Genomic DNA, 14,161 nt, shown 5'->3' on the forward strand with positions numbered 1-14,161 from the left:
GGTTCAAACCCTCCCTCTGACTTGCATATTGGTTGTGTGACCTAAAAGACTCTAGACATATACTGCCTCTATAACTACATAAATTGTACTAGTGCTGAACTACTTTTGTAGTTCAAGCTCAGTCAAAAAAAAAAAAGTAAAAAGACCATTCAAAACAAAAGACACACATACACATTTCCCCATAAAAAACCTGGTAATTATTTTGATTACAGAACTATTAGAATGCAGTATCTCAAAAGTTCACAGGAGCTTAAAGACCATCTAAGCCCAATTTGTACTAAAATAAGAATTCTATTTTATAACATACCTGACAAGTCAACACTCATCAAGCCTTTGAATGAAGACCTTTATTGAGAAGTAAACCCTCCCACTTAAGGCACACCATCCTTCTCTGAAGAGATCTAATTGTTAAGACATGTTTCCTTACTTTAACCCTAAATTTGCCTCTCTAAAACTTGCATGTGTTGTCCCTTCCTACTCTCTTGGGCCAAGCAAGAGTCTAATTCCCCTTTCACATCACAGTTCATCAAATCCCTTTCCCTAGCTTTTCTCTGCTCCAGGCTAAAGAACCCCAGGTTCCTTAAGGAGTCCTCATATGCCATAATGTAAAGGCCCTTCAACAACTTGGTTGAACTTCTTTGGAAGGTCTCTAGGTAATTAAACTCCTTTCTCAAATGTGGAGCTGATAACTGAACACAACAGATGACGTGTGGCCAAATCATGGCCTGAACAGGATTACTGCCTTCTTAGTAAAAAAAACAATAAACAAACATTAAGCATCTACCTTGTGTCAGGAACTAGAAACACAAATATAAAAATAAAGAAATAATCCCTACACTCAATGAACATGTTTACATTCTATGCCACTGTTAATGAAAACTATTTCCATATAGCTGTTTTTTTAAAGAATCCATATGTGTATATATACATACATACATATACACACACAAATACATATATACGACAGTACATTTATATACTTAGATGCATATTACTACACGTCCCATTATCACTGTCATTCACTCACCACTCTCAATCTAGTGTAGCAGTTTACAAACATTTTGGTCTCAAGATTCTTTTAGATGCTAAAAAACTGAGAAATGCCCCAAATAACTTTCGTTTATATGGGCTATAGCTATCAACACTTACAGTATTGGAAATTTAAATTTTTTAGTGGTATAATAAAAGTTTTGACCTAGAGAGTCTCAGGTACTACCAGGTACACAGGTACTCCACTTTTAAGAACTGCTGCTTTTTTTTTGTTGTTTCTTTTTGGGGGTTGGTGGTTCTTTTTTTGCTTTTTGGAGGGGGAAAGGCTGGGCAATTGGGTCACATGGCTAGTAAGTGTTAAGTGTCTGAGGCTGGATTTGAACTCAGGTCCTCCTGACTCCAGAGCTGGTGCTCTATTCACTGCGCCACCTAGCCACCCCCAGAACTGCTGCTTTAATGCATAAAAATGTAATGAAACTACAGCAACTGTTCTATGAAAATCTTAGCTATTCTTTTAATCAACTGGAGGAACTTGCAGAAATAAGGAATTTTAGGACAAGATGATAAAATGTAATAGAAATATTTTTCTTTATTTTCTTTTACTTTTTTGCAGTTAAGTCACTAAATATTAGGTTATATGTTAATTCAATTTTTATGGTCTTAGCAAATTCTTTAAACAATTTTTCTCTTCATTGTCACCAACCAATGTTGGTGCATAAACTATAATTACTTCCAGAGTAGTCTTTTTGCAAATACTTATTATTAGTGCTGCAATAAGTACTGCTGACCTAATATTCCACGAAATAATGTTTCTTCTTGTCTTTAGGCATTCAAAAAAACCCACTCTGCCAACTGCATCTTCAAGGGGTGTCTGTGAACCATCTTTCCATTCAGTTATAAGTTCTTATTTTCTTCTGCTTTGATTTGTTTTTAATGCAAGGATTATAAGTTTGCTATAACTGAGTTCCAGAGAACATGTTCACTCCTTGGTCTTAGGACCAGGTTCTAATATGCAAATGATCAGTCATCAAATTAAAGTTTATTTGTAAATTAAAAATTATCATTCTAAGTATGCACTGTCCATCTTCCCACAACTTTGCTATTATCGTTACAGAAGTGAAAGTGGGTTACAAAGGACAGAGAACTATAGAAAAATGTTTCTTTCTTTCATAAGTGGTCAGGGCCAAAAAAAATTCATCACCAGCTGTATACAATAACAGGACAAAGACATAAGCCAGGTTACTATTGAACATAAATCACCATACTTAGATTAGTCATCAGAAAACAGACTCAGCCTATTGGTGGTCAACACCTAAAACAACAACCTTAGAAAGGTAAATAAGTACAATTAACCAAAAAAAGGAAATAATGATGAAATTAATTCTCTTGTACTTCTTGGTTATCTTTTTTTTTTTTTTGCTTTTTGGAGGGCAATTGGGTTTAAGTAACTTGCCCAAGGTCACACAGCTAGGTTTTTTGTTCGTGTGTGTTAAGTGTCTGAGGCTGGATACAAACTCAGGTCCTCCTGACTCCAGGGCCAGCACTCTACTCACTGCACACCACCTAGCTGCCTCTTGGTTATAATTTTTTAAAAGGGAAAATATTCATGTATGTGGTAAAAGAAAAAACGATGATCAATGAACAAAAAGGTCTTAAAGGCTTAAAGATTTAGCAGAATTGCAAAATCAAGAAAAGAAAGATGGAAGAGTTGCATGTAAATTACCCCATGTAATAATAATCCCTCTGAGGTAAAGAAATAAATCTTGTAGGAAGAAATAATAATGTGGGAAGTTACAAGAATGGGGATGTGAAGTAGTGAGAGGAAAAAAGAGTGTGACTAAATCATCCCTACAAAATTCATAATAATGAAAATGTTAGTTTCCTTTTTTAGGTCCCATTTTATTTTCATTTAAAAAATTATTTTCATTTTTGTTCAGTTTTGAAATTAAATGCAAAAAAGAATATTTTCATGTACACAGCACAACAGAGGACTTAATATAAAAACATGAATTTCCATTTCAGTTTAATATTTCTTTTTTTTCTTTTTTATTTTTTTAAAGCAATCAGGGTTAAGTAACTTGCTCAAGGTTACACGGCCAGTTATTTCTGGGTGTGGTGCTGAGTATCTGAGTCCAGATTTGATCCAGGTCATCCCGACACTGGAGCCAGTGCTCTTACTCGCTGAGCCACCTGGCCGCCCCTCAGTTTAATATTTCTTGAAAAAATATGTAATAAAAATATATAATAAATATTACACATCATTTTCACCCTGCTTTTCTGTGTTTTCCTTTAAGTTTTCTTTTGTCCTCTGCCAGGCATTTTTTCTACATCTTCCCTAGAGAAGACTACCATTAGACACAAATATGTATAGAAATGTAAAATCATACTATACAAATTCTACTTATCAGTTCTATCTCTGGATGTGGATAGCATCTTCTTTCATAAGCCTTTTTCCTGGTATAAATCCTATTTTGTCAAAATGTATAATTTTTGTAATATATTGCTGTCTCCTAGCTAGTATTTTATTTAGGATTTCTGCATCCATATTTATTAATAAAACTGATCTATAATTTTCTTTCTCTGTTTTTACTTTTCCTGGTTTAGGAAACAATATTTGTTTCATAAAAGGAGTTTGGTAGGACTCTTTCTTTGCCTATTATGACAAATAATTTATTTAGTAATGGAATTAGTTGATCTTTCACTGCTTGGTAGAATTCACCTGTAAATCCATCTGGTCCTGATGCTTTTTTCTTAGGAAGCTCATTTATGGCCCATTTAATTTTTTTTTCTAAAACAGGTATGTTCATATACCCTTTTTCCTCTCCTGTTAATCTAGGCAATATATATTTTTGTAAATATCTTTCCATTTCACTTAAGTTGTTGAATTTATTGGCATATATTTGAGGAAAATAACTTCTTATAATCACTCTGATTTCATTTTCATTAATGGTATATTCACCCTTTTCATTTTAATACTAGTGATTTGGTTTTCTTTTCTCTTTATTTTAATCATATTAACCAATGATTTATCTATTTTATTGGGTCTTTTTCTCCATTAACCTCCCCTGCTAGTTTTATGTATTAATTCCATGGTTTTCTTACATTGTTTTATTAATCTTACCTTTAATTTTTAAGATTTCCAATTCAGTGATAAATTAGGGATTTTTTACATTTTTTTCTAATTTTTAAAATTACATACCCAATTCACTGGTCAGCTTTTTCCTATTTTATTGTTATAAGCACTTAAGAGACAGAAATTTTCCCTCTGATTACTGCTTTTGCTGTATGCCACAGGTTTTGGTATGCTGTCTCATTACTGTCATTTTCTTTAGTGAAATTATCGATTGTTTCCAGGATTTGTTCCTTAATCTACTCATTCTTTAAGGTTAGTTTCTTTAGTCTCCAATTAGATTTTAATCTGTGTTTCAATGGTTCCTTTTTGAATATAATTTTTATTGCAATGTGATCTGAAAAGGATGCACTTAATTTTTCTGCTTTTCTACATTTAACCATAAAGTTTTTATCCCTTAACATATGGTCATTTTTTGTAAAGTACCATGTACCACTAATAAAAAAGTGTATTCTTTTCTGTTCTCATTCAATTCTCTCTAGATATCTCTCATATCTAGCTTACCTAAGATTCTATTTTCCTTAACTTCCTTCTTATTTACTTTTTTGTTAGATGTATATAATTTTGAGAGGGGAAGCTTAAGGTCCCCAATATTATAGCGTTACTATCAATTTCTACCTATAATTCGCTTAACTTTTCCTTTAAAAGTTTAGATACTATAAATAGTGAAGAGGAAAAAGGAAAGGAAAATTTCCTGGAAAAGATTAAAGCAAAAAGTAATGATGCAAAATAAGGGATAAAATGAAAGACAAAGGAAAGATTTTTAAATACTTCCTTAACCCAGTAGGAAGGGGAAGGAATGAAAAGGGTAGACATAGATTAAGCAAAAAAAAAAAATGAAGTAAAATTAACAATCTAAATTCCACACTCAAAGAAGGATAGAAGTAGCAAAATTAAAAATGTAAGAGAGCAGAGAGTTTCTGGGAACAGATTAACATCAAAGTAGTGTAAGCAATCTAAATAATAGCACCCTCTTCTTAAGCACAAAAAAAATAGTACTGACTTAAAAGAGGAAGGAATTACAAGTTTCTCTGATAAAGATCTCATTTCCAAGATATAAAAGAACAGATTCACATTCTTGAGAATTTAAGAAAAAATTATTCTCAATATGTTGTCATCAAAAAGCTTTGAACAAGCAGCTCTCAAAAGAAAACCAATTTTTTCAACAGCCATATGAATAAAATGCTCCAGATTATATCTAATAATCTGAAAATGTAAATTAAAGCAATTCTGAGATTCCATCTCACTCATACTCATTAGATTAACAAAGTTGAAAAAAAAAGGAAAATGATAAATGCTGGAAAGGCTGGAGAAAAACAGGCACATTGATGCACTTTTAGTGGAGTTGTAAATTGTTCCTGCTATTCTGCAAAGGAATTTGGAATCATGTCCCTAAAGTTACTGAACTGTGCAAATCCTTTTAGTTTAGAGAGTCCATTACAAGGATTTGCCAAAGAGAGCAAAGAAAGAAGGAAAGGATTCAAAAGTACAAGAATATTTATAACAGCTCTTTTTGTAAGAGCAAAGAAATGGAAAACTAAAGGAGCACCTAGGAGCTCCTATCAACTGAGGAATGACTTACCAAATTATGATATTTAAATGTAATCAAATATTAATGTGTTGTAAGAATTGACAAAGGATGATTTCTGAGAAAATCAGGAAGATATGTATGAACCAATGAAGAGTGAAATAAGCTGAATAAGGAGAAACAAATGATATAATTTTGTAATTACAAACTACTCTGAAAGAAAGACTTTAAGAACTCTGATCAAGGCAATAACCAATTATGATTTCAAAGGTCCAATGATGAAACATGGTGTACCCATCTCCAGACAGAGATGTACTATAGATACAGAATGAGACATATTTTTGGACAGGGTCAATATGGGAATTTGTTTTCCTTTATTATGCATATTTTATAATGGTTTTGTTTTTCCTTTCCCATGGTAGAAGTCGGGGAGAGGAAGGGAAGGAAGAATAAAATGTTAGTTGAAAAAATTAAGACCAAAGAAATAGAGGGAATGTCTAGCAATTCTGGCTTCAGGTATGAATGAATTAAATAATCCAATAAAAGAATGTGAGAGAATGAATAAATACAAATCTACTGCATAACAAACACCTAAACTGTAAATAAACCTTGATAGTGAAAATGAAAGATGAAAGATGACTGATTTCATGAAGTCTCCAAGAGACATCCTGAGAAAGATAATAGAAAGAAATGCCAATTACAACAAATTACCTCAAAAACTCTGGCGATTAACTTACCAACATACACATAAAGATAACTAAAAGAAGAACTTGTAAGTAATGAGCCATCCAATGTAAATGGCTAGGTTGGATTAACATAGTAAAAATGTCAATACTACTTATAGATTTAATACCAAATAAATCAAATCACCAACAATTTACCTTTAAGATTAGATAGTCAATATGAATGGATTAAACTTTTTCTAATTGGTCCCAAAGCACCTAATTAGAAAAAGTTGTAGAGAGATAGATTTAAGAAACAATTTCCTAATCATTAGAGCTATCAAAAATGAAATGAGAAGTCTAAGGAGGTTTCTCCTTCATCAAAATTTTAAAAAGGGCTCGGTGACCACTATTAGGGATTCCAAAGCTTTTATGTTCAGGTATATGTTCAGTTTCTGAAATTTGGATTTTGTTATAAGACTTGAACCCATACTATCCATGCCTCAATGAATAAATAGTCAAAAATATACTCATTTCTTGAAGGAAAATAAATTAATTGGTAATAATCATCTGAAATACTGCTCTAACTCTAAATCAATAAAGTGAGAATCAGAACAACTGGGATACTGCCTCGCGTCCAACAAACTGGCAATAATCATTTAAAGTGATAAAATTCAATACATGAGAATGTGAGGGATAAAGGAAGTCATTACACTCCTTAAAGAGGTAAAAACCTGATGTAATCTTTCAGGAAAAAAATTCTGAAAATAAGAATTTTTAAATTATATGCCTTTGATCCAGTACTTCAATTACTAGAACCATAGCCTAAGAACATTTTGAAAAGGAAAGAAACCCATCTATACAAAAAAAATACTCAAAACATTTTGTATTAATTAAAGTCAAATGAAAATAGGTCATACTTTTATAAAGCAATTGGGAAATGCTAACTAAACTCTGTATGTCAACAAAATTGAATATTAGGGATAGGAAAAGGGACAGGACCAGAATTTTACTGGTATAGGAAAATTTCTGGTGAAGAAAATCCTTTCATTAATGCAGACTGACACCTGATATGCAACAGCGATGTCAAAATCAAATAGGAACAGGAGCCACAAAAACATACATCAAGATCCCTGAGGGCTGCATAATGACTTTAAAAATCAAATATATTAATGTTTCTTTTTTTTTTTTTAGTAATACAACAACACATTAAAATCAGTTCAGAACCACATTTTAATTTGGCTCAGGATTTCTTAACTCAGGAATGTTGGTGAGCTGCATGTAGTGTGTTTGACACTTCTAGCCTAGACCAATAAGAGATTAAGGAATCTGACTAGGGACATACAATCAGTATGTGACAGGGTCACATGAGGTGAGACTTGAACCCAGATCTTCAGGGCTCCAAGGGTGGTTCTCTATCATTATGCCATATAGCCTCCATGATGGAATTAAGGATACTATAAAAATGACAAATATGAGAATTACAAGTGAAACACAGAAAGACCACAGAAATGTAAAGAAAATAAAATCAGAAAACCTATCACACTGATTATGACTATAAGATTTATAATAAAATCTTTCAAAGACACAGGAAAAGGTGAGATTAAAAAGGGGATATAAAAGTAAATAAGAATGCTTTTGTTGAAATTTATATAATTTTTTGTGTAACAAACAAAATTTATGAGTCTTTCTTACATGTCTGATTTAATTCCTGTTGTTTTAATTATGAAAATTTTTTAGAAAAATAACTTTATAGGTAAACTCCATTATAAGAAATAGTTTTCAGAAAGGATTTGTAAAGCACATGGGTAAAGAAAAAAGGTTTCAATGGAAATTTGTGAGACAAAATTTTTTCCAAATATACGTACTGTTCCATCTTCCATGAGTTTCAAGCAAGAACCAAAATCCGCTAACCGAATGTGCCCATTCACATCCATAAGAATATTATCAGGCTTAATATCCCTGCAAAAAAAAAATACATTAAAGTTTTAGGTGGGGAAAAATAAACGCAAGATGTCATCTAATAAGATTATTCTTTAACTGCTTCTTCATTTCTAAAGGATTTCTGGAGTCACTAAGTAATTATTAGTTACTTATCAGCTGAAATCATTCTTTTCCCAACAAGAGAATAATATATTCCTTGCTCTCTTGTGGATCAGGAATATAGGATAATCTGTTTGACCACAGTTCCCCCATCTACCTCTGATAAGCAGCAGCTTATGACTACCAGAAGCTGAAAAAAGGTGTAGTAATTTTATATTTGCACATTTCCTTATGTTGATAGTTCTAGGACATTAAAAAATGGTATCTTATAGCTTTTCATGAGTTTCTTATGGCAATTCTAAATCTGTAAACACACAAGGTATTTTAGCATGAGGATAAGAATAATTTCCACATGGATTAAATTATGGTCATCTCTAGTTCACATTCCCTTCATACTGATGTTAGGACCATTCTCACCAAATCTAGAACTATGTTAGGCCTAAATTTATTGAACCTTTTTTTAAAAAGTATGGTAATTCCCTACCTTCAAAGGTACAAGAAGGTAAGAATGTGGTTCAGTGTATGTTTGGAGTTTTCATGGGCGCTAGTAAAACAGCACAGTAGTTCTCTCATCTTGGGTTATACTAATGCTTAAAAACCTTTCATTTTACCACAGAAAAATTAATTCCTTCAGAATAAAACAATACAATGAAATGTCCATGCTACTATAACTACATGAGCTCATCTCTTCAGAATGGTTACTTTGCTTCTGCTGTTGCCACAACAACTTTCCAAAGTTAATGAAGGCTTTGGATGAGTTATGGAACAGCAGTTGACTCCATGATCTCACTCCTTCCAAAAGTACAGATGGTAATTCAACCATACCTTTTCACTCTGTGCAACTCTTGTTCATCTCTACCTTCCATAAATCCTTCAAAAGGGAGTACACACAATGTGTAGAGTTTTTTCTCTACATTTATCTAAATACCATATGAGCTATACCTTCTGAGCTAGTATCATCTGAGCTATAAACCTCTTCTCCTTTGTCCTCATTACACGACCAAACCACCTTGTTTTCTAAACCACATATCAATGTCACAGATTCTAGGGAAAATCCAGATTTGGAATTTTCAAAGAAACTTAAGTGTAGCAAATTAAAATCTCAGTAATGAGTTGGAGAGCACTGCAGTATTTTATAATAATAAAAATGTCTAAAAAGATAAATCTCATACTAGTAAAATGATACTTTAAAACATGAAATAAAAAAGATCTTAAAAAGCACAACAATAAAAAGAGTATCCCTTTTCACACCACAAGATATTTTGCAGGGAACCCATAAAAATGAAAGTAAAAAGATTAAACTTATCTAAGCCATATTCATTTCTTTTGAAAGCAGTAAAATAAAAGCCTCAATTGTTTTATAGCAAAATTGCCAAACACTGTGGGGAACAAAGAGAGAGATGATTCCTATGTTATTATGAGTCTCTATGAAATAGCTAATCTCCATTAGATACATCATACTAGGGAGAAAGTGTTAGTTTTGAGTGAGGTGAGCAGTTCCTAAAAGCATCCTGTTAACCTGTCAGCTAATACTGTTTTACCATTCTTCCCCTTACATAATATGTTTAATATGAAAGAAGAGAGTTAGACAACTGCTGTTTCACAGCTCACCCAAAGCCTTTATTTACTTTGGAAAGTGGTTACAGCAGAGGAGATTAAAGAGAAGCAAAGTCACCATTCAGAAGAGAGTTTAATTAAAAGAAAGTCTGTGATATTTTATGTTTTTAATGCAACAGTATGATCTAAAGTTTAATGGAAACTAAAATTATTTGAAGGGCATGGATAAAATTTGCTAATACACCTAAAATTCAATTACACAAAAATATCATTTCTATAACTATAATATAAAGATCAAATCCTAGGCTACAGCACGACCAATACTTTAATATTCCAATGAATATGAAATCTCATCAATATATTTCCTCCAATGATGCAGATCACAACACATCCACAGAAATGGCATGTTGCAATTGAAAGGCACTATATTTGGAAACAGGGGACCTAGGTTTCAAACCCTATGTAAAATATAAAACACACGAACATATATGAACACATTCTAGTTTTAATTCTACCACTAATAAGCTAAATGACCTTAGATGAAATACCCAATATCTGTAAGATTCACTTTTTTTAATCTACAAAATGAGCAATACTGTACTACAATGAATTTGATTTATTAAACATCTACTATGCCCCCAAAAATATGTTAATTCAGAAAATAAGGAGAGAAACAGAAGAACTCAATAGGAGTGGCAGATAGTGAAAGTGAGTCTTTAAGAGGTATTGCAGAGAGAGCTAGGCTATGCATAGGTTTGAGTTTAAAGATTAATGGAGTTCTTCAATCATTTGTAAAAAAAAAAAAATTTATCCTGTTTGAAGTAAGGAACTCAACAGCTAATCTACCTAACTACCACTTACATTTATAGATCTCAACAGAGTGCCAGTGATTTATTAAAAAAATTTTTAATATTTATTTTAGGAGGATTTGTTAAAGGTAAAAGTTACTACCTGATTAGAGGGAAATTATGAGTGATTACTTTCTGATGACAATTGTTTTTTCACACATTCCCCACTGAGTGTAAATTTTTTCCTAAATAAATATGGAACAAACTATTATGGGGCTACTAAATGAATCCTAGAGCCTGTGACATATTCAAATCCATTGGATTGTAGCCTGAGAATCTATATAAGCTTCCTGTTTGTTCCATGGGATTTTTTTAGATTTTTAAAAGGAAATGAGTCACAATGTTATGACAAATAATGGAATGGTTTCACATACTTCAGTAATTCTAAACTTTAAAAATTAGTAGTGCAAGTATGACAAAAGAGTAAATGGGAAAAATTGAGGTCTGTAGCAGCCAAACTCTACCACAAGATGCCCCTTCCCCCCCAAAAAAAGGTCTATAAACCTGTGTTAAAGGCAGTGAAAAGTTAAAAGGAGATTAATATTACTATATTAATAGAACAACCAATGACCAAGAAAATAACTTCAGATTTCTTTCACTTGGAGAGGATACTAGCACAATGAAGGGGAAATCACTATAATCTTATACTACATTAAGGATAGCATAGTAACCTATATAAAGGAGGTCATAATCCTGCTGTACTGAAGGAACAGCTATTTTTTTATTATATAAGTAGCAGCTGCAGAAAGATTTGGCCCAATTTACGGGAAACCTTAATAACCAGAGCTGTTCTAAGTAGAATTCACAGAGACTTTCTCATAAGAGAGTGAATTTGCCATCAGCAAAAATATTCACATGATGGATGACCATGTGTCGAGAATGTCACTGAATGGGTTCCAGATTAATAACAGGTCGTCCTAGATGTAAAGTCTGAGGATCAGTGTTTGAACATTGGCCACAAAACTTATTGTAAGCATTAACAAATTATCTTAATTCTCTAAATTTTGTTTCCTCATTTGTAAAATGGAGATGATATGCAACCTAACTTTTAAGGTTATTATGAAGAAGGTATTTAATTTTAGATCCCATTCCTCTCTCTCAGCCATCCCTTATAACAAAGAATAAAAAAGGGAAAAATAATTTGGCAGAACTGACCAAGACAGCAATTAAATCTGGAAGCATGTAGTGTTCCATAGCCATAAGATCCATAAGATCCACCTTTTCAAAAAGGAGGTGGAACCTTTTCTATTTCTTATTCACTGTCAAGCTTGCTCCTTATAATTACAGTATTCAGTTTTGACTTCTGTTGCTTCCATTTACATTGTTATGGCCACTGTGAATATTTTCTGCTTACTTAACTTCCTAACAGTTCATACAAGTTTTCACATCTTCCTATATTCTTCATATTTATCTTTTTTAAAAAATCAATTTTATTTTCAGTTCTAAATTCTCTCCCTCCTGCCTCCTTCACCTTACCATTGAAAAAGAAAAACAAAACCTGTTACAAAAATATATTGTCCAACAAAAAAAAATTCCCATACTGGCTACATAAAAAATATGCTTCACTCTGCATTGCGAATCCATCATATCTTTATTTGGAGATGAATAGAATCATTTATTTTTTTTTTTTTAGTAAAAAAATTCTACTACATTATGCACCACAACTTGTTTAGCCATTCCCAGACTGAGGGGCACTTATTTGTTTCCATTTCTTTGCTACAATAGAAAATACTTCTATGAATATTTCAGTATATTCAGTATATTCAAACTTTCCTTTGATCTCTTTGAGGTATATGTCTAAAACAGGAATCTCTAAATTAAACATACAGCAATTTTAGTAACTATCAAAATGTAAGTAGTTGTGTCACTTCCAACTTTGTTACTCTTGGTACTCTATTTTTTTTTGTTCATTTTAATCAAACTCAGACAGACATAATCCTATTTATCCTACTCTTCTCCTCCACTAACCTTTCCTGTGTGGTCCATAAACATGTATTAAGTGCCTACTATTTGTTGGGCATTGTGCTAAGTGTCATAAAAACAAAGGAAGGCAAAAAAGATAGTCCCTGCTCTCAAGAAACTCCCAGTCTAATGGGGAGACCACATGCAAACAATTATGCACAAATAAGACATGTACAAGATAAATTGGTGATAATCTCGGAGGAAAAGCACTATGATTAAGATTTCTTATAGAATACACAATTTTAGCTAAGAGTTGAAGGAAGCCAGGAGACCAAATTAATGAGGGAAAGCATTCTAGACATGGGGAAAGCCACTGAAGAGGCTCAGTTAGGAAATAAAATTTCTTGTTTGAGGAACAGGGAGGAGGCCAGTCAGTGTCAAAGGATCAAATGAAAGATGGGGATTGGGGGATATAGGTCATGACAAGGTTTGAATACTAAAAGAGTATTTTTATATTTGATCCTGGAAATACCTGGAATTTGAATGGAGAGGTAATATGGTCACTTTAAGAAGAGATATATATGGTTGATTTAAGAAGACCAAATTGACAGCTGATGGACTAGAATGGTGGATGGAGGTGGGATTTATCATAGGGAGAACTACTAGCAGCCCACTGCAGTAGTCTGTAATAGTAATGGGGATTTGAAGATCTTCCCTACCCCTTAATAGGCCTAAGGGGATTTGAAGACCTTCCATGACCTCAATAGGCCAAATGTAATCACATGGAGCCCACGGGGGGAGGAGCTTGCTGAAAGGGGTAGAATAGGAAGGAAGGAGCGAGAGAGAGCCAGAATTGCTAGGAGCAAGCAGTGAGGAGGCTGAGCAGCTAGCACAAGTAAGAGAGGGGCATTCTTGCTTAAGAGAGCCTGTTTTGTTTTGAAGGCCTGACAGATGGAAGGTTTGGGAAGGCTTAGGAATGTTGGTGTTCACTGCATTGGTTATATGTACCAACTTTGTGGTTACTATGATGAATCTGGCTTTCTGGTTTGGGGATTTGGCTTTGTGGTATTTGAATAAATGCTTTGATTCTGTCCACCATGTGGAGATTCTGTTACATTTTGTGATTCACAACTACACCAGCATATTCATAGCTGTTTTGGGTGCCATAAATATTGCATTGGCATTATATAGTCCAGGCTTGAGGAGGTGAGGGCCTGCACCAGGGTGGTGGTAGTGCTGAAGGAGACATATACTAGAGGTGCTATTAAAGTAAGAATGACAAGCTTGGCAACAGATTGGATATGAAGGAAGAAAGAGCAAGGATGATATCTAGGTTGTGATTCTGGGTGCCTAGAAAAATGTTGGTACCATCAACAGTAATAGGGAAGTTGGGGGGGGGGTAGAGAAAGATAATGTGTTCAGTTTGGGACATGCTGCGTTTAAGATACATATGAAACATCAGGTTCAAGATATCCAAGAAGCCACTGGAGATATCAGACAT

At 33.2% G+C, this 14,161-nt stretch overlaps 1 protein-coding gene across 4 annotated transcripts in view; it reads right to left on the bottom strand.

Annotated features, from left to right (window-relative positions):
- Positions 1-14,161, bottom strand: part of CDC42BPA (CDC42 binding protein kinase alpha) — a 409,866-nt gene that overhangs the window by 189,567 nt on the left and 206,138 nt on the right. For all 4 annotated transcript variants that reach the window (XM_069069123.1, XM_069069124.1, XM_069069121.1 and 1 more), the window contains exon 6: positions 8,179-8,272. In XM_069069123.1, coding sequence (XP_068925224.1) covers positions 8,179-8,272 — 94 coding nt within the window. The remainder of the gene's footprint in view (positions 1-8,178; positions 8,273-14,161) is intronic.

The sequence above is a fragment of the Petaurus breviceps genome, unplaced genomic scaffold, assembly GCF_028583685.1.
Source record: "Petaurus breviceps papuanus isolate PSGF00001 unplaced genomic scaffold, PetGlider_PUasm1.0 90778, whole genome shotgun sequence".
Taxonomy (NCBI): Eukaryota; Metazoa; Chordata; class Mammalia; order Diprotodontia; family Petauridae; genus Petaurus; species Petaurus breviceps.